The sequence below is a fragment of the Urocitellus parryii genome, chromosome 1 (genome assembly GCF_045843805.1).
Source record: "Urocitellus parryii isolate mUroPar1 chromosome 1, mUroPar1.hap1, whole genome shotgun sequence".
Lineage (NCBI taxonomy): Eukaryota > Metazoa > Chordata > Mammalia > Rodentia > Sciuridae > Urocitellus > Urocitellus parryii.
This window is the reverse complement of record NC_135531.1, coordinates 63,819,498-63,841,003: the sequence shown is the minus strand read 5'-3', so window position 1 is coordinate 63,841,003 and position 21,506 is coordinate 63,819,498. Positions and strand designations below refer to the sequence as shown.

Here is a 21,506-nt window from a genome sequence, read left to right as displayed (position 1 = left end):
TTAAATTTGTCTTTGCTGGTGAGGTCAAATGTTCCAAATCTGGAAAGTTAAGCCTAGAGAAATATAAAAAAAGCCTAGTATATGTAGGAAAGTTCTTTAAAAAAACCTTTCAATACATACAAAGGCAAAATTATTCTGTGTTGGATTGGGGATTTGGCTCAGTGGTAGAGTGCTTGTTTCACATGCATGAAGCCCTGGATTTGATGATTCATGTTTCTTTTCTTTTTTCTTTTTGTTTGGATACCAGGATTGAACTCAGGGGCACTTGACCACTGAGCCACATTCCCAGCCCTATTTTGTATTTTATTGAGAGACAGGGTCTCACTGACTTGCTTAGTGCCTTGCTGTTGCCGAGGCTGGCTTTGAACTAGCGATCCTCCTGCCTCAGCCTCTTGAGCCACTGGGAGTACAGTTGTGCACCACCGCTCCCTACATGACTCATGGTTTTTAACCCAAAGTCCAGGGGCTAAAGTGGGTTGACTGCAAAACACACAAAATTTTGTGTGTAGCACATTGGCTTTTATCACAGTCTCACAAGATTTAACTTAAAAAAGCTAAATTATGGGCTGGGGTTGTGGCTCAGTGGCAGAGTACTTGCCTAGTAATGTATGAGGCACTGGGTCTGATTCTCAGCACCACATATAATGTAAATGAATAAAATAAAGGTCCTTCAAAAAAAAAAAAAAGCTAAATTATGTCATGGGAAAATTTCTGTCCCAAGTAGGAAAAAGCAAGATAAGGAGACTCTGGAGGGAGGCTTCCTTGGTTTGAAATCTCACCCCTCCGTTTCCTTACTGGCTGTATGAGCTGGGGTAGATCACTAAATGCCCCACACTGCAGTTAGTTTCTTTGCCAGTCACGTGGGGACAAAAACAGCAGCAGTTATTTCGTGAGGCTGTTGGGGTGACTGAGCTGATTCAGTCAAGCACTTCAATAGTGCCTGGCACATGGCAAGTGTTTTAGCCCATGATGTCTATTATTGTGGATTCATAATTAGAACCCTCCTACCATAGAATAGGCCACCTCAGGTAGTAGTGAGATCGTTGTCCCCTAAGTAGATAACTAGGACAGGGAGGCTCCTGAGGGGATCCCTGAGTTGGGAGGGGAGGTTGAACTTGGCATGTGAAATTAAATTTTCCCTTGGGGCAGGTGGCAAATGGTGAGCCTAGCAGTCCTCAATAAGCCAGCAGGCGTGACAGCTGTACTCACTAAAATTTGGAAATGTACTTCTGAATAGGCAGCCTGTTTCCAGAGCATGTTCCTGGCACACGCTCCCGAGGGTGCAGAAGAATAGTTTGAAAAATCCAAGTGAGGTTTCCTCACCCTCATGGGCAGAGAGTTGGAGTGGGGAACCATCCTTGGAGCCCACTGCTTGCTGATGCAGCGGGGGCTCAGAGGCAGGGTGTGCAGAGCAGAAGTAGCTGCCTGCTTCCAATTGTGCCACTGATTAACAGTAATTTATTGAGCACTTACCACGAGCCAGGGGCTGGGTCTGATGGCAGATGGTGGGTGTGGTTAAAAACGATGAATGAGATCAAAAAAAATAAATAAAACTAAAAAAAGATGAATGAGATCCAATACTAACATTCTCTCATTGTTCTAGTTTTGATTTTACTTATTGGACTTCAGACTATTCTTGCAGGGGCGGTGAAGCCCAGCTGATTGGCTGAGGGATAAGGAATCATTTGAGACAATTGGTTCAGAGAGAAGTTAGAAATTTCTCTGTGTGCACATGTGTGCTTATAAGCACAAGGCATACCTTCAAACCTAAGATTCCCTAACTTGGACTAAGGAAAATTTGAGTGGGCTACTTTACTTTTGATTGGCTGCCCAGAAGCAGACCGGGAAATAAGGATTTGAGTGTAACTTGCTTTATTTGGGAGACAAAGTCGTCTGGGTAGGGGAGAGGGGAAGGAGACAATTCCACTGAGGGCAACTGGAGGTTAATCATGCTGGGAGGATGTAGAAGTCTTTCTTCAGAGTCATCCCCCAAGGCTAGGATCCTAGCACACTAGCTCCTTTCAGCCCCTGTTGGAGACCATTCCTGGGGGCTCATGATTCCCCTGCCCTTCCCGTGTGCTACCTGGGAAGAAACAGTGGCTTCTCTAGAGAAACCCAGAAACAAAGAACTGCAGGTGCTGTGGTTTGATACTTGTGAAGAGAGAAAAGAGATGGGAAGTCCACCCCACCCCACCCCGGCATCTGCCACTGTATTTTTCTGTAAGAATTGAAATTCCCTTGGTGTGAGCAAGGCTGGAGATGTGATGGGAAGCAAGACAGATGATGCTAGTGAGTGCCTGAGGTTCCCAGGCCTCTGTATAAGGTGGTCTCTGTACTCCATAAGCACAGAGGGCATAGGGGGGCTGAACTCAGCTTCAGCTCTCTGCCGCAGATACTATTGGGTTGGAAGAACTCTGATGATAAGTAGGCAGGAGCTTATCGGGAGTGAGCTATGTCATTAACATAGACCAAACACATTGTGTCTTTCTACAATGTCAGAGTTTATTGAATAACCATAATTTCACAAACTACACCACCCTCATCACTGGCAGTTCACTAAATACTCATGGGTCAGCCGGTAGTCATAAGCTAGGCAATCCCAGGTTCTTTTACTCCGATCTTAATTTCTAATATCTATAACACTCAAGTGATACATCACACTCCACACAGTTCTATGTATAGTTTACATTAGGGCTACAAAAGGGTCAAGGTAGCCACAGGGGTTGAAGAAGCTGAACTCAGTAAAGGTGAGGGGCAGGTACAATGCAGAGTCACTGTAGGAGGTCAGATAAGATTAAGAACCAGACAAAAAACTTGTTCAGAGCACAGGGCTATGAAACAGCAGGAACTTATTCTAGGCTAACGTCTGGGCTGACAGTAGCTTCACAGTGTCAGCTTGGAGTGGACTGTGTGTGCTCATCAAAGGTGGAGAAACTGCACTCTGCTAAAGCCCGAGGACAGAGATTTGGAGGTTCATTGTTATGTTTTTTTCCTGGGCCAGGCTCCTGATGAGTGACCAGATAATAGAGTCAGGGTGCCACTGTGTCCACTCTCAGGGTGCTCCTCCTTTTATGGGCTTCCAATGAGGACACTGCATCATTTAGTCTGTTAGATGAGCTCATGGGCCTGGTTTTTCCAATATGAATTGAATACACCCAACATCCATGTGCTTCTGATTAATTCAGTAAGTTCACAGGTGGTCATTCGTATTAGCATGATTAATCTATCAGGTTGTGCCTTATGGTCGTGCCAGGCAGGTGGTGATTGTTCACTTGTACAAACAAGGTGTCCAGTCATTTCACCTCAGCACTTGAATACAAATGGAGGAGCTCATGGCAAACTACTTCTTAAAAAATGGTGTGACTCAGGTTTAGGTACAACCTGAAAACTTCTGTTCTATATATTTAAAAAAAAAAAAAAAAGCCTGCTCTTTACAGAGTTCCTTGGGCAGATGAAGGTATGGAGTCTGCCAAGGGCGAGAGGAGGGTGCCCAGCAGGGAAGCTGAGCCCTTCGCAGTCCCAGGGCATGCTTGTCTCCCACGGCTAGGTCTTTGCCCATGGAAAGAGAGCTCGCCCATGGAAGAGCTCCCAAGAGCTCCCTAGGAGTCCATCAAGCACATCCTACCAGCACTTTTTCTTTGCATTCTCTGGAAGGGAACAGCCTGGTCCAGCAGAGGCGGTTCTTACCGCAGGAAAAGAGGCACATGAGCCGACAGCCTCCAGACCCACAATCTAGCCCCAGCTCTGCTCCTAATTAGCCATGTGACCCTGACAGTCACAGAGATGATGGCACCTCATTTCCTCCAACTGTAAAATGAGGTTAGAAAAGATGGTCCCCGATTATTCTGCAGACTTCAAGTCTGGTTATACTACAGTTCTGGATATATGAGGTCAGAAGTAATGGTCTTTCCTGAATCTCCACTGTGTTAGGGAGGGTGAAATTCAGCTGAGAATAACAGAAAAGTCCCAAGTAAACAGAGCAATCTCTCTCTCACACAGGAAGTCAGTGGTATTTCCACTGGTGTCTCACTCCACTGTGTCAGTTCTAGCTTGTTCTTTGCTGTAACACTTCAATTTCTAAGCTTTTCTCATCAGCCTCGATGGCTTGTAGAGATCCAGCCATTACCTCTGTATTCTAGCCTAGGAAGATGGAGAAGAGGATGGAGGGGAAAAATTGTCTTTAAGAGCAGATTTTCAGAAGATGCCATGAACTTTTTATATTGGCCCAAACTTAGATGACTACATCTGACTCTAAGGGAAACTGGGAAATGTAGTCTTTTTATTCTTGGCTCTTAACTATGAAAGAAGGGTAGAGCAGGTGTTAGAAGTCATTGCCCCACCCTAAATTTCTCCAGGTGTAGGGTAGCCAAATGAGCCCCTCACTTAGACTCTGTCCCTTGTCACATGGCCCAATCTCAGGGAACTTCACTTTGTTTATTGGCCTCAACTTTTATGTCAGAGACTGTTTTCCATTATTTCTATGATGGCCAAGAATTCATTTGGTCTTTCTACTTTGAAAGCTCCAGGGTCATTTCCAACTGATGGAGAGAAGTGACTGATTCTTCAGGGGTCCCCAAGGCCTCTCCATTTCTGTAGTTTGCTAGGAGGACTCATAGGATTGAGCAAATAATTATGCTCATGGCTATGATTTGTTACAGCAAAAGGATAGATAGCAGAATGGGCAAAGAAAAAGGCATAGAATGCAAAGCCTAGAGGAAACCAGGGGTAAGCCACCAAGAGTCCTCTCCCAGTGAAGCACATGAGATGTGCTTCATCTCCCCACAGTGTAGTGTGACAATGCATGGGAAATAGTGTCCATCACGAAAGCTTATTAGCAACTTGGTGCCTAGGATTTTTTTATTGAGAACTGGTCATAGTGGTACCCTCTCCCAATCATGCACTAAAATTTCAGCTCCCAGCAAGAAGGCAGGTGCTCAGCATGAACCATATGCCACAGTTAAGGCAAGTGAGCCACTCAGCAATTCAGGGATTGGGGGAACCCTCCCAGAATCCAAGCTCTCAGACCCCCGCCGAGGGCCACCTCAGCAAGGAGGTCTTTGTGAGGATCACTGGCCCACTCAGACTTCCATGTTAATTCTTTTCTGCATAACTGATAGTGTTTTCTATAACTATAAAATAATTTCAGATTAGAGTCATTGATGGTAGGTTTGAATATTACCTTAACCACTTATGAGGCAGGTTTCTCTTTACCCCTGACATTAACTCCTGTCAGCAGGCCCTCCAGGAAATGGAGATAGCACCTTCCTCTTGCCCTTTCAAGGATGAGAATAGCTGCCCTTTTTTGCTTAGTGCAGAGAGGGTAGGAAGGAAAAAATAAGGGGATACTCTTCTTTTACTCTGAGCTTCATAAATAGCCCTTTTACTCAAATCCCCTCAATGCCTAGTTGGAAGGTGTCACAGGAAAACAGGGAGCGAAACTACAAATCTCAGTTCTTGTGTTCCCACAAAAGAAAATTTAAAGTCAGACACCAAAAGCCATACGGAGAACTTTATTATAAGTGAAAGTAAAGAGAAAGTGAGGTGAAAGTAAAGTTAAAGCAAAGTGAGGCCACTTTCCCCACAGGCCTCACAGGGTGCCTTGGACATCACAAGTGGAGGATCTTGGACCTAATCATCTCTGGGGCCAGGCAGGAGCTTAAATAAGTGAAAAGGATAGAATGGGGACTGGGGCTCGTGGGGGACATAGGCCCTCTCCAAATGTCCTGGGTCAGAATGCACAGAGTATGGCCAGAACTTCTAATTGTTTTTTAAAGAGATGTTGGAAATTCAGATTTTTGTGTGTGGTCTTCTAGGTTGTTTTCTCAAGTTAACAAAACAAATATGAAACCCAACGATAGCAGCAGCCAAAACTCTATAAGGGCGGGTGAAAGAGTTCCTGTCTCAGTTGAGTATGTCAAGCAACCTTTCCTGGGCTGGGAAGCTGCTGGACCTCTGCTCCCTGGAAAAACATTCCTCCTGGCAGGGAGGTTAGAGGAGGCTGTCTCTGGAGCCAACTGAACCCTATCAGGATTAAGCCAGAGAGCAAGAGAAACTAAAGACTGGCTTAAAGGCTCATCTAGTTCTAAAATAAATCAGTATTAGAAGGATGTAGGCTGTCACTCATACAGGCCCTGGACCAAAGCTGACTGGAGTGGTGTATTCTCTGCATCCATCACAGTGCCTAGGACAGTGCCTGGCATATAATAATTGCTCAATGGGAGTGTGAAGAATGAGAGTGAACAATGAATGGAAAAATAAATAATTCTCTGCTTTGCTCACAGAGACTATCCTGTAAATTAAGGCTGAAGAACAAGGGAGTAGTCTCCTCTAGACAATTCCTGAAATAAAGCAAGGCTTCCTTCCATGTTCGTTCAGAGCCTAATTTGCAAATAATTCAAATTTAAAGGATCATTTTCTGCATGATGTTGTTATATTTGTTTTGGCAAATAGAGTTGTTAAGCCCTGAACAATTGCACTTAGCAGAGTGACAGGAGCAGAGTGTTTAATAAATTACAGTTATTATTTTACTTGCAATGATCTTTAGAAGTCATTTTAAAAGGATGCAGTGGTTCAGGCTTGCAATCACAGCTACTCGGAGGCTGAGAAAGATTCCAAGTTCAACACCAGTCTGGGCAACTTAGCTAGAACTTGTCTCAAAATGAAAACAAAAAAAGGGGCCGAGGGTGTAGCTCAGTGGTAGAGTGCTTGACTAGCCTGCCCCACTGCCCTTGTTCTCTCCAGCAATGCAAACAGTAAAATCCCTCAGCTGAGAACAGCCTATTTTTAGAGGATTGCTGCCATCTAGTGGATTCTTTGGAAAGGAACATATATTGGGAATAGACTGCTGGATTCCACACTGTTGCTGTTGGCATTTCCAGTTCCACAAGTACTTTATTGAGAGGTGAAGGGAAGGATGAGAATGGCCCAGTCCTCATCCTCCAGGAGCTCACAGAAAACCAGGGTCCTGAAGGGACTTTTGAGTTTATTTGCAAATCCCAAACTTCAGAATTTGTTTAGAGGAATTGTGGGGTGGAATTGTTGAGGATAATTCATTAAAAATAAGCTGATTGACTGGGAAATGCAAAACTACACTAGGATTTCATCTCACTCCAGTCAGAATGGCAGTGTTCAAGAATACAAACAACAATAGATGCTGGCGAGGTTGTGGGGAGAAAGGAACGCCCGTACATTGTTGGGACTGCAGACTAGTAAGTACAACCACTCTGGAAAGCAGTATGAAGAGTCCTCAAAACACTAGGGATGGAACCACCATTTGATATTTTTCCAGCTACCCCACTCCTTGGTATTTTCCCCATAGATCTAAAATTGGCATTCTACAGTGATACAGCGACCTCAGTGTTTACAGCAGCACAATTCACGATAGCTAACATACAGAATCAACCAAATGCCTGTCAATAGATGAATGGATTAAGAAATTTTGATGTATATATAATATATATGTGTGTTTTTATAAGTATATATATACATATATTCATATGTGATGTATGTGTGTGTATATATATATATATATATATATATATATATATATATATATAAATGATGTAAATGAACACACACATCTTTTAAGAACCAATCCAAATAGGAGGCAAACAATCCAGGTTCATTGGTTGTGGCTCAAGAAGTGGAACTGAGTTCCAGCTTTCTTGGTGTGAACTGGGAGGTAAAATGAAGGGTGTTTGTCTTATTTTAACTTTTGCCATTTATGTCATTTCATCACCCACTCTTCTGGGAGCCCATGTTCTACTGAACCAGTTCCAGATACCCACAGCTTAGTACTTTCTTGATTTTTGTGCTAATCCTTTTCTTCTTACAACACACGTCCAGGAGTTTTGTTGTTGTTTGTTTTTTGGTACTGAGGATGGAACCCAGGGATACTTTACTACTGAGCTACATCCCTAGCCCTTTTTATTTTTTGAGACAGGGTCTTGCTAAGTTGCCAAGGCTGGCTTTTAACTTGCAATCCTCCTGCCTCCTTCTCGGGAGTAGCTGGGATTATAAACATAAGTGCTCAACTGTGCAGGAATTTTACTTGAGAATGATACACGTGCTTTGCAGGTTCCTTATTGCTACATGTGGGTCTGGGATTGTCTGCTTCTGCCTCTGGTGACTGGAGATTGGATGGACAGTATTACTGGAAACACCTGTTGGAGTTGGGATATGGGGCCTGTAGGTGGCTCTGGCTCTCCCTGAGGCCCATTTCCCTACCTGGAGTGCAGGCCTTTGGTGCTGTTTCTCATGCCTTCTTGTACAGGATTTTCTTTTATCTGTTCTTTTCTCTTAAGCTGAGCAGAGTTCAGTCCCTTGCTCTCTGTGAAACAGGAGTTTGGGATGAAACTAGATTTTCTGCTTCTGGTGGTGAGTGGGGTCTGTGTCAGTGGCAGGCCTCTGCAGCTGAGAAAGTCTGTTTTAATGTTAGCAGTTCATCACAGCAGGGGGCGCCTGCCAGCCTCAGCTCTGAGGATCACAGCTGGTAAAGCTGGATTTTTCTCTACTACCACTATCAAGCAGGTGTGTTGCAATTCTTTTTCTTTTTTAATAGACCTTCATTTTATTTATTTATATGTGGTGCTGAGAATGGAACCCAGTGCCTCACACATGCCAGGCAAGTGCACTACCACTGAGCCCCAGCCCCAGCCCCATGTTGCAGTTCTTCCTGGTGGACCCTAGCAGCTCACCACTAATTTCTTTCTTGGTTCGTGTCTCTTAAATTTAAAGAATGAAATCCATAGACAAGAAAGAATGAGTATAAAAGAATAGGATTTATTCAAGTGAGAAGAAAAGAGACAGAATTCCTACAGTGCAATAAGGGACTTCATAGGGGTTGCCACTTAAATGCACCTGTCTAGGGACTTATGTCGCTACTGGGTAGGGACATTGATCAATGCCCATGTTAATCAGGTCTTGGAAAAGTACCAAAGCTATTGGTCAAAATCTGTGCTAAATAGGTATTAGAAAAGTAGCAATGCTGTTGGTTTGGCCTATAACTTAATTGGCTATGCCCTTTTAGCCCTTGAATTGGAACTTTCTTGTAACCTCCATTGGGGTCTGCCTTCACTTCTGTTTTTACTGCTGCTCTGGGACAAAGATGTGGCTAGAATGTTCACAGGTTAAGCTCATGGAGTGGCCTTTACATTAAAAACAAAACAACAACAACAGAAAAACCCTTTAATTGGGACTGATTAACTATCCTATCTTACTCATCAGTATGTTCCCCCACCCACCATCCTCTCACCCAGGTGACCTCTGATGTCAGTACTGGGGGCTCCTTCCTCATCCTATACCTTCCTCTAGGAGCCCTAGCATGTGTATGGATTCAGAAGATGAAGCCTTGTCTTTGTGGTTACTGTTGCTCTTTGCTTACAGGGTGTTCCTGTGGTCCTCCACCATGGGGCTGCTTTCTCAGATGATAGTCTCAGGGTGGGCTTATAGACATGGCTACCAGGAGCCCTAGCCTCTGTTGGCATGTGGGCTAAGTGTCCAAGCCACAGTCACCCAAGGTGCACCATCAGAGGCTCCTGCCACCTTCCGCACAGGACTAGACAGACACAGCTACTCCAGACCCCCGACCCTCTGCTGCCCCAGCCTTGGGGAATTCCATTCTCTCCTTCCTCTGGCCTCTCTCCTCTGCCCCTTGAGCAACTCCAGTTTCATTCCTTGATGAGTCTGACTTTCCCAAATAATATCCCAGGTGGCTATTTTATTTTTTAGGTAGGGCCCAGACACCCAAACATGAGACAACACTTTAGACTGCCGCCATGTGGGTTCATTCAGAATGTGGTAGGCTTGCACATTGCAGTAGTGACCTCTCTCCTCTCTGATTTCTCTGTGCCCTAATCTCCCATTCAGGCAGGAAGTGGATGCTGAACTTCTCACCTCAGTGAGCCTGTGGTGGTGTGAGTCAGAGCCAGCCTGTGGACTTCTGGCCTCCGTGCACTAAGGCCACGCCCATCAGGGGAGGTTTGGGACTTGGGGGACTAAGTAAAAGAAGACTAGGAACAGGTAAAATCTCATGGCCAAAAGCAAGTGGGAGAGTGAGGCTCCATTCCTCAGACTAGAGAAAGATTCTTCCATTCTGAGAAAGGAAAGGGAGGCCTGCAGGAGCCCTTTGCAGCCCCACAGTTGAGGGTCACTACAGAAGTGGCTGCCTAGGTTCAAATAGACTTGGGGGCCCTACTTTTAGTCTGTTCACCTCAGAGTATGGGGGTGAGTGCTAATCACAGTAATTTCAGGAGGAATCTATGAATATAGGTTCTCCTCTGAGTGAGTCAGCTGTCCTTTACATAACAAAACGACCAGAGATAATGTATTTAAAAAGAAAAAATGTTTATTTTGGCTCATGGTTTCAGAGATTGCAGTCCATGATCAATTGGCTCCATTGCTTTGGGCCTGTGGTGAGGCAGTAGATCGTGGTGGGGCATGTGGTGGAACTATTCATCTTTTTTTGCAAGATTGAACTTGGGGGCACTTGACCACTGCACCACATCTCCAGCCCTATTTTGTATTTTATTTAGAGACAGGGTCTCACTGAGTTGCTTAGTGCCTTGCTGTTGCTGAGGCTGGCTTTGAATTTGCAATCCTCCTGCCTCAGCCTTTGGAGCTGCTGGGATTACAGGTGTGCACCACCTCACCTGGCCTGGAACTATTCATCTTATGGCTGAGACATGGAAGGGAGATTCCCAGTATCCCCTTTGAGGGCACACCCCAGTGACCTATGACCTTTCCCTAGGCTTTACCTCTTAAAAGTTACATCACCTGCTGCCACAGGCTGGGGACTAAGCTTTTAACACTTATCCAAACTATAGCAACACCATCCACAACTGTGGTACTGAGAAAACACCCTGGCATCTTAATTCTGTGAGAATGATAGAAACTATAAGATAGACACAGGTTATGTTTCTCTTGAGTCTGGAATAAGTTCTCACAGGAAAAACAAGTTGAAATTTAGGAAACTAAATTGTTTCCCCAAACCTGTATTAAAGGCCTGATGCATGTCTACTGGGTAGCTGAGGAGGTAGACAATGTCTGGAAAATATTTTCATCCTTTTATTATTAAGCTAAGAAAATAAAGCACAGTTACTTCTCGGTCAAGTTGTTCTGCCAGAATAGGAGAGCCTTCATCCTGTAGGCTTCATTTCCCCCAACCCCCAGAGAAGTAGATATGTTTAAGCATCTGTCTAATTTGAATGTAGTGGGGTGCAATGAAAGAGGCATCCCTTGTCACTGTCCCACAGGGGCCCCAGGGTGGGGCTAGTGTTTCTCAAGTTATGTGTCCTGGCAAATGATGGGTATCTTGGTTTGTTTTCTGTTGTTATAATGGCACACTTGAGACTGGGTGATTTATCGAGGAAAGATATTTATCTGGCTCATGGTTCTTTGGTCAAATCCCTGGTGTTGTGAGGGCTCCGTGCTGCTTTCAGCTTCATGGAAAAGTGGAAGGCAAGTGGTTATCTGCTGAAGAACACATGCTTTTGTGCCAAGTGATCCAGTCCCAGGTGAGCAAGAACTCATTACCAAATGAAAAACATCAATCCATCCACAAGGGCTGTGCCCCATGCCTGGACACGGCCCATAGGCAACATTGAGGAATAAGCCTCAACCTGCGTTTTGGTGGGGACACAGCACAGCAAAGGGTGGGAACACAGGGCAGCCTAGCCCCAGCCATCCAGTGATGCTGAGCCATGGAGAGCCACATTAATGTCCCTTCTGCCCTTGTGTAGAAAAGGCCATGCTCTAGAACAGTTGTGAGCCACTTATTTGGAGTGGAGGATGTATTTCCCCGGACCTCCACCAAAATAGAAAAAATCCTCTCAGTGTTGACTCTAACTTTGCTGGTTTGGGTTATATTTTTGGCTCCTGAGAACAGAATTTGTATACAGAAAACACAGTTTATGGTGAATTTGGTTTTTAAAGTTAATATTTGATTAATTAAAGTTCCAAATTGTAATTACGTTTATAAGTTCAATTAAAAAATATATTGTTGTACTCTGTGAGTATACAAATTTACTTATTATTCTATAGCAAAATTTATAATCACTTTAAGCTTTTGATGAATGGTGCCATTTGCAAACTGAGCTAAATTTCTTTGAGTATTTTAAATTGTATTCATAAATTTAATGTTTAATCTTTGTCAATTGTCTGACAAAGCCTACCTAGATAGTTAAATAATTCTTTTTTTTTTTAATAATATTTTTTAGTTCTCGGCAGACACAACATCTTTGTTGGTATGTGGTGCTGAGGATCGAACCTGGGCCGCACGCATGCCAGGCGAGCGCGCTACCACTTGAGCCACATCCCCAGCCCTTAAATAATTCTTGTAAGTATTGCCAATTTATAGATATAGTTCAAGTGACCATGAACTAAAATATTTGGTTGAATTCTTCTGCATCTTTAAACTAAAAAGCACAGTCTAAAATTAGAAATCATATTATCTCAAGCTATACATTTTCAATTAGAATTACAAGTTCAATTTATTGGATTTTCTAAAATGCCAAATTCTCTTAAGTATTTCAAATGCTTTAAATACCACACATTCAAAGATAAGTCCTGCCATCCCCCAAGGCCCTGGGTTCGCTCAGTCACCATCTGTGGCTCTATTGGGAAGTGGTAGAATCTTCAGGAGGTGGGGCTTAGTGGAAGGAAGTCAGGTCTTTGTGTTATGCTTTTGAATGGGATTTTTGGACCCAAACCCCTGCCTCTCTCTTCTTTGCTTCCTGGCCACTATGAGGAAAACAGCTCTCCTCTACCACGTGCTCCTGCTGTGATGTACTGTTCCATTACAGGCCCAAAGCAACAGTGCCAAGTGACCATGAACTAAAATCTCTGCAACTGTGAGTCAAAATAAACCTTTTCTCCTTTGATTTTTTTTTTATTATCTCAGGTATTTTGTCATAGTGTTGAAGAGGTAGTATGATTCCCATGTACCTCACAAAATATTAGGATGTGATAGTGGAAGCAAATGTGACTCCATTTTGTTTTATGACTTCATCCTGTAAAACAACCATGCCAAGTAGAAGGGTCGTGACCAGGACAAAATGTTCTTTTCCTTTTGCTACAGAAACCTTTAAGAACATGGATCTACCTAATGGGGCACTGTTTCTGTAACTAGGGTAACGGGGCTCTGTTTCAGTAACTGGGGTAACTGGGCTAACCGTGATTGGTTAGGCTTCCCGCCTCTTGACTGCACTCTCCCGCTTCTGTAACCTGGCTTGCTTGCATTGACTAGACCCCCAAGCATCCCTTTTGCGGTTTTCAGACTTATAAGGAGTGCCCTTGCAATTGTTCAGGGCTGATCAGGGGAACAGCTTTATGTTCTGGTCAGCCGCCACCGGTGTGCTTCAATAAAGGCTTGATTCGATTATACGTGAGTGGTCTGGAAGTCAGTTTATGAAACCCCGGCATGAAGCTTTAACTATAACAAGATGATGGGTCCAATTTATTCCAACATCTTTATAATTATTTCTAAGTTTTTTCAGGAACAAAAGATCTTTATAATTAAGGAAATTATATTATCTCAAGAAATGTGGGCAGAAGTTGTTTATTAACCACAGATTTGGGCAAGCATGTAAGACTTGGAGCTGTGTACACCAAAGGGGATTTTACACCTGACTCTGAATAAATGATTGAGTCACCTTTGATAGTCCTGGTGTTACTAGGACCTCATGCTTCCAAACACAGGTGCCTCACATCTCACTCTTCTGATACATGGATCAATTATCTTGTTCTCATTTTGCCTCACCTCTGGCTCAGATTTTCTACTTATATTCTCAGTTATCTTCCTAGACATAATAAAATGCAAGAATTTAATTTAAATAATAGGTGACTAAACTCTGCATCTCTTTAATTCTTTTTGACTCTATAGCCCATCTCCAAAATTAAGCTTGGACAATCACTATAATAATAAGGAAACATAGGACTAATAACCTAGGTAGGGAGAAGGAGCTTCTTTTCTCTCTCTCTTTGTGGTACTAAGGATTGAACCCAGGCCTCACGCATGCTAGGCAAGCAGTCTACCACTGAACTACATCCCCATTTTTTTTTAATGTTATTTTGAGACAGGGTCTTGCTAACTTGCTGAGTTTGGCATCGAACTTGCAACGCACCTGCTTCAGCCTCCCAAGCAGCTGGGATTATAGGTATGTTCTGCCAAGTTGGCCTTCCTCTCTCTTTATTGGCAGAAGCAGAATGTGTTGGCTCTCCCTTTCTGCACCTGCTTCCAGGCCCTGGTCTTTCCTGGAGGTCTCCCATCCCCTCCTTCATCCCAAGAGCTCTCCCCAGCCTCCTGTGGGATTCTACTCAGGCATGGTCTTTTGCTCCCTACGGTGACAGGCTCCTTTCTCTTTGCCATTCCCTCATTAACCCCAGTAACAAGTGAGAAGAGCATAGGAATGAATTCATACCAGTTGGTGACTGATGTCCACTTCAACTCTTAGAGCCATTAGTTTGAAGTTAGATTTTGAATAGGACTTTGACTCACCATGTCAAGAAATCCAGGGAGTGACTTAAGAGTGAGCTATCCTGTTCTGAGTCTATATCTGTTATCAAGTACTTTTTGAGTTTTCCCGCCCCACCGTGTTTCCACTTCTTTCAAAATTTTACGAAAGCTCCAAGCTTTCTGCCTCAAGGTTTTTTTTTTTTTTGGGGGGGGCACATTCCAGGGATTGAACTCAGGGGCACTTGACCACTGAGCCACATCCCCAGCCCTATTTTGTATTTTATTTAGAGACAGAGTCTCACTGAGTTGCTTAATGCCTTGCTTTTGCTGAGGCTGGCTTTGGACTTGCCATCCTTCTGCCTCAGCCTCCCCAGCCACTGGGATTATGTATGTGCACCACTGAGCCCAGCTCTGCCTCAAGTTCTAATATATAGAGGAGAAATGACTAAGATAGGATAAGGCAGTGCACCCAGCCATAGGCTGATGCGCATTTGATAACCAGCTCTGTGTAGCTCTGGTTTGTAGGGGTTGCTAATTTCTGTGGTGTAAATACTCCAAAAATGTTCATTTTCAAACTATCTATAGTTAAACAACTAGCTCCCCAAATTCCAAAAAGTTGAGTAGTTAGTAATTGCTTCTATTTGTTCTGATTGTTTTGCATATATAAATCTTTCCCAACAATGTAGTAAGCTCCATAAGTGGAGGAATTATATTCTAGATCTCCTGTTGGGCTCATGGACCTAGCATGATCAGACAAAAAAGCAGTGATTAAGTTTGAGAGCCCATTTCCTGTGGACATACTGCACAGCCAAGCAGGGAGATTATATTGGGATAGCAGTGGGATGCCTCCTCTTTCCATCAGCCTCAGGGTACACAGGAGAATATGGGAGTCATTGAACACTTCTGATAAGGAACCAGGCTCACTGAAATCAGAACAGGATACTATATGAATTAAGCTCAGACTCCCAACCAGATCCAATCAACCAACATACTTTCCTTCTGAGTTAGTATATTTTTGTGTATAGAAGTTGATGTGCTTCAGTGATCAGAATGAATATTCCTCAAGAAGATGATCTGGGGCTCAGCTTGTGGCTCTGTGATAGAGCACTTGCCTAGCATGTGTGAGGCACTGGGTTCAATGCTCAGCATCACATATAAATAAGTAAATGAAATAAAGGTCCATCAACAACTAGTAAAAAAAATATTTTTTAAAAAATAAGATCTGTAGCCAGGTGTGGTGGCGCATGCCTGTAATCCCAGCCTCTCAGGAGGCTAAGACAGGAGGATCACAAGTTCAAAGTCAGCCTCAGCAACAGGCGAGGCACTAAGCAAATCAGTAAGACCCTGTCTCTAAATAAATACAAAATAGGGCTGGGGATGTGGCTCAGTGGTCAAGTGTCACTGAGTTTAATTCCTGGTACCCCTCCAGAGAGAGAGAGAGAGAGAGAGAGAGAGAGAGAGAGACTGACTGACTGACTGTCTAGTAAAGTGCCAAGAGGTCCAGTTCCAGGGAAAGGTCATTAAAATAGCTATAAGTTATGGTATAGCCTACCTGTACCATATAGTGAGTGGAGAGCCAAGAGAGTCAGAGGGCTCTTGGAAGAACTAGGAGCTCAGGAAATGACCTTTCAATAAATGTATACAGTGAGGAAAACAGGGAAGATGGAGAACAACCAAATGAATATATTTCTCTTCCCTGGGTTTTGGAATTGGAAAAGATTTGTAAATGCTATAGACTGAAAAGCAGCTGTGGCAGAATGTGGCCTAGAGGTCACTGGTCCCAAGAGACTAGTCATCAGTGCTCATAACTGGTGGACAGGCACGAGTTCTCTTTACCCGTTGGAGATGATGAAGGAGATCAGACGTTCTGAATTACAAGGCAACACACACAACTCAGCTTTATACCTAAGAAGGATGCCTGGAAGTTCTCCATGTCTCATATTGGGATGCTCCATTGTATTTTCTGACTACCAAAATCATGGTAAAATGTAGTAAGAGTGTTTAATCCTTTATTTATGGTTTAAGTTATTTGGGGAATTCTGGAATAAAAGAATATATTACTACAAAGGAATATTCTTTGGAACTAAAATTCTAGGGCATTTATAAAATTTTCCTGGTTCCTTGGTTTAAACTGGAAAGTAAGAAAGGTAGGTGTATAGATTAGGCAAATTTCTGCCTATACGTATAATTAATAGTACTAGCACAGAACATGGCTGTGAGCAGCTTTTTGAGTCTTAGGAGGGCTTATGTGACCCATTCATGCACTATTGTCCTGATTACTTAGGAGGTATTCATTCAGCAAACATTTATTGGATATCTACTACACATCAGGTACTAGGGGGACAGCATAAGACATAATTATTTTCAATAAATTTACAGTCCACTAGGGGGAGCCAAATATATAAATAAGCGTAAGAATTGTGTTAAAGATAGAAGTCTGTGGAAGGTGTGCATGAGGTGAGGAGAGAGGATCTGAAGGAATTGGGCAAATCTGTCCCAGGGCTGGTCATAAAAAATCTTAATTGGCAAGGTGCCCCTGGGCAGGTATTTCTGGGCCTCCCTACCTAGACTGAGGAGGCTGCTTAAGGTATACAAAGAACTGTTAGGTCTTTTGGGTGAAGCTGATTGGGGTGACCCAGATGAGACCCTTTGCCATGACCTTCTGATTCATGCACATGCTCAGTTTCACAGACTACGGGGGCCTGAGGAGAAAATATCATCCTGCAAGTTCAATGTGGAACCCTCAGAGAACACCATTCGCCATCAAACTGAGCCACAAATAAGCAACGCCTGAGTAGCATCGTTATTAGAAATGATGTCTTCTCCTTTATTTCTACATTCATATAAAAAGTTCTGATATATTTGGGCTGTAAAAGAAAGCCACAGTAAATACAAAGAAATTTATAGGAAATTAAAAAATATATAGTTTTAGCATTTGGAAAAGCAGTTATAGGTTGCTTCCTCTGTTTAATTATCCAAGCGATCAAAAATCTGGGTTTGAAACTCCTGGAAGTCCTCCGGGATGGTGTCTGCAAAAACAATGGGCGAAGGATGGTTAATTAGGAGCCTTTCTACCTGGAATCCAGAACCATTTTGCATGTCAGTCAGGACTCCTGTAGGGGGCGCTCTCAGCTTGCCCAAGAGGCCCCACAGGTCCCGGCAGCCATTTTCTACTTCAGGCTGCTTTGCAAATTGTTGGCTGAAAGCCCAGCAACGCTCATTCATAGCCCTGAAGAAAATTAGCAGGCAGAGTGGCTTTTGAGTCTGTGATTATGTTTGAGCCATATGAAAATTAAGGCTGCCTGTAAATTGAATCTGACTGCATTTCTCACTGAACCCCAAACCTAAACCATGCCGTTAAATTCGATGGATCTAAATTTTCAAATTTATAAAATCAGAAAAATGAGATCCACTTCTGACTTCTGTTACACAGGGGCTATCAGATTTTAATGAGCATGTAGCATGAGCTTTGGGCTTTCGAGGGGAGAGTATGCTATAAAAATATGGTGGCACTGTCTGATTAATTCTAGTAATAACATTGTGCAGTAGCAGAATGTACGTTACCATTGCAGCGATACTTGAGGTTGGACCAGATGATGTTTTCTTGAGAGAAGCAAAAAACTCCAAGTCGGCCCCCACGCATGGTAGTGTCTATGGTGACCCCAGAGTCAGCCACCAACTCTGAGCCTTCATAAAATCGCACCCTGCAGACAACACAGGCAGAACAGGTCTCCATGAAGCCCAATACAGGGTGAAGTGCCCATGAGGAGACCCAGGGTCCCATGACTTGCCTTTATTCTCTTTGACACTCATTTCCCACTGACCTGGACTGTGCGGTAGCTGGTCTCCCTCCCTATTAGACTGGAAGCTCCTTGAGGGCAGGACCTGTGTATCTATGTCTTCCCAGCCAGTAGCAGGGAGATGGTACAGGGACAATTCAATGGTCTTTCAAAAAACCCTACACAATTCTGGGACACAGTAAATTTGATAGGTATTTGCTGATGAGTTAAAAAGATATAGCCTGACATCCTGGGAGAAAGGCCCTGTGGCTACATCTTATGAGTGACCTTGTCTGGACAGATGCTTAGAACTTCTGCTCTTCCTCAGTTCTACTGGATATCATGCACAGACTCCCAGAGCCACAATTCACAATAGACAACAACATTCCCTACGTAGAAGTTCAGAAACCTGCAGGGCATTTTTGGTTGTCATGGTGGCATTGAGTTGCAGAAGTTAGGGACACTGGATGGCTTAAAATGCCTGGAGAGACTAGTCAAAATTGGTCCTGCATCCTGTGTGCTTTTAGAATGTTTCTCCAGACACACAGAAGGATAACGGCCTGTTTGTAACAACTGGGGCCTAGAACTTAATTCCCTTTTACTTGTCTACATCACGTATATTTTAGACAGATTTTCATGTTAGCTGAAGTCTCCAGGGTAAATTGGGAAACTACTAAGTACTTTGTTTTGGTTGAAAATTGAGTTTTACCATTTTACAACTTCATATCACCTTTGGCAATACCATTGTAATATAATTTGTCACTGAATCATCAATCTGTATTAGAATGTCACTTTCACAGTGATTCTAGGCATATGGATGCTACTCTCTATTTCATTTTGTCTTCTGGTATGATTGTGCCCAAGCATTTATATTATTTTGTTGTATATTACTTTATTAATTATTAATAAAGTAATATACAACAAAATTGTATATTAATTTATTAATTATTTCTCTATTGTTAGAGCTCAGATTGACTTTCATAAAATAATATGTGTAGGTGGGTTATATTTCCTATGATTTCATTTTGGGATAGAAGAAAGGGTATTTCAACATATTTGTCTTAGAAAAAGGATGTTGGTCTTAACAAGGCTGAGAACATGAAAGGCCATGCGCTTCCTTATTGTGGGGCAAACAGAGCCCATTGGACATAATGTCATAGAGGAGAACATAATGAATTAGTCCAGATAAGCTTCTTTTTCCTTCTAAGTTGCTTTCCTGACCTGTTTAGGAGAATGCAATCTATACTAGTTCCTAAAGGTACAATGTAAGCTGACATGGGTGTTGATCTGCAAGTATGAAAACTAAAATAAGTATATTGTCTAAATTTCAAAGATGTAGGCCATTGTAACTCCTGAGATTAGTTAAAAAAAAACAGTCCTATAAAGAAATAGGGCATACCCATTACACAGTTCCAAAGCCACTTTCATGTTTTGGGGGATTTGTTACAGCAGTACCTTTCTTGTTATGATTTAGATATTAAATATTAGATATGAGGTGTCCCCCAAAAGTTCATTGTGAAACAATGAAAATTTCAGAAGTGAAATGATTAGATTATGTGATGTTGAACCTAATCAATGGATTAATCCATTGATATGGATTAACTAGGTGATAACTGTAGGCAGGTGGGGGTGTGGCCAGAGGTGAGACATTGGGGTTGTGCCATTGGGGATTATACTTTGTCCCTGGTGAGAAGAGCTCTATTTCCTGGCTATCATGTCTTCTATCCTCAGGTATCTTTTTCTGATCATAGCCAAGAAAAGTCTCAACGATCTGTATAATTAAGTCTGACCACTGGAATTATCCAGGTTAATCTCTACATTCCAAGTACCACATCATATCTGCAGAGTTTATTTTGCAATCTAAGGCACAGTATCAAGAGATTAGAAAGATTAGAATTTGGGGTCTTTATTCTGCCTGTCACTAGATAGATTACTCACTTTACTCACTTTCCTAATTGATCTTTCTATCATTTATGAATCTAAACATTAAAAAAAATCACATAAATGGTTTAGAATAAAAGAAACAAAGGAGACAATAGAGCTAAGACAACTCTTGGAATGCATACTAATATTACATCTTAGGCCACAAACATACAAAAATCATATAGAATATTAAGATGATTGATGGCATTTGAATTTATGTTGCTGATTATATATCACGTTGTATCATTATTATATTTTCTGATTTGATAAGCATATTATGGTTTTCACTTGTGCTTAGGAAATATGTTCTAAAGTATTTAAAAATAAAAAGACATGATGGCTAAAAAAAAAATAGGGTAGATCACATTGCTTACATGATGAACAGTTTGTACCATACATGGTACATAGCAGGTGTCACGCTAGGCACTGGGGAGACAGAGATCAAGACACAGGTGCTGTCCTCCTGGAGTTTACAGTCCAGCAGTGAAGACAGACCATGAGGGACTCTCTGTATTCTAAGTGATTACATAGGCCCAGAGGAGTCTCAGGGCAGAGCGCGTGCAGGCGTCTCAGCCACACGTCCTTCCCTCCACCCATCAGCAGATCCACTCTCAGGCTTTGCTAAGGGCACAGCAGAAGGGCACCACCATCCATTTGCATGGGTCCCCCAATGCCTCCCCCAGAAGTTCCTGCGATGCAGCACTTGGCCCTCGTTTCACCTCTCTTCTGGGTGTCCTGGTCTGAAGTCGTGGAAATCCTGGCAAATCCTCAAGGATAATCCCAGATCAGGACTAATTGGGGAAGCAAAGGCTCTGGGGTGAAGAATGGAGTATACCAGGGCAGGAGAAGAGACCCCCACCTACCTGATGTACCCCACCTGGGGCCTGTGCTGCAGGAACCAGCGATAGGACACCTTGTCCTTCCAGCCCACGTTCCTGGAGTCCTTCCACAGCAGCCTGACCTGGTCGCTGGTGTCCCCTGTGTGCCACAGGGAGTTTCGGAGATGTTCCCCTGGGCCCGTCTTAGACTTTACAGCCTGGACAAGGACAGGAGGAGAGTGTTAGAAGAGGATACACAGACCATCTTTCTGTGTAGACCTGAGGTGATGACATGGTGTTGAATTCTGGTTACAGTCAGACGGCCTTGGACTTGTACAAAACAAATACTTAAGTGTTCTTTCTTCTGAGGTGACCCCAGCCCCTTAGTACTAAGCAGGGAACAATACTGTACTGCTCATTCCATACTTTTTCTACGATAAGTCCATTGCTTCCCCACATTGGCCCCATGAGGGCTCCCCGCAAATGTCTGGCTCCTGAATTTGTCTTCTGCCCTCATGGGAATGATGGAGATAG

The 21,506-nt window shown here is 43.1% G+C and overlaps 1 protein-coding gene across 1 annotated transcript in view; it reads right to left on the bottom strand.

The window, feature by feature from the left end:
• Nucleotides 1-17,257: 17,257 nt before the first annotated feature.
• Nucleotides 17,258-21,506, bottom strand: part of Thbs4 (thrombospondin 4) — a 47,045-nt gene continuing 42,796 nt past the window's right edge. The window contains exons 20-22 of the mRNA XM_026415254.2: nt 21,018-21,190; nt 18,017-18,156; nt 17,258-17,481 (exon numbers count right to left, since the gene is read on the bottom strand). Of these exons, the coding sequence (XP_026271039.2) occupies nt 17,420-17,481; nt 18,017-18,156; nt 21,018-21,190 (375 nt within the window). The 3' untranslated portion in view covers nt 17,258-17,419. The remainder of the gene's footprint in view (nt 17,482-18,016; nt 18,157-21,017; nt 21,191-21,506) is intronic.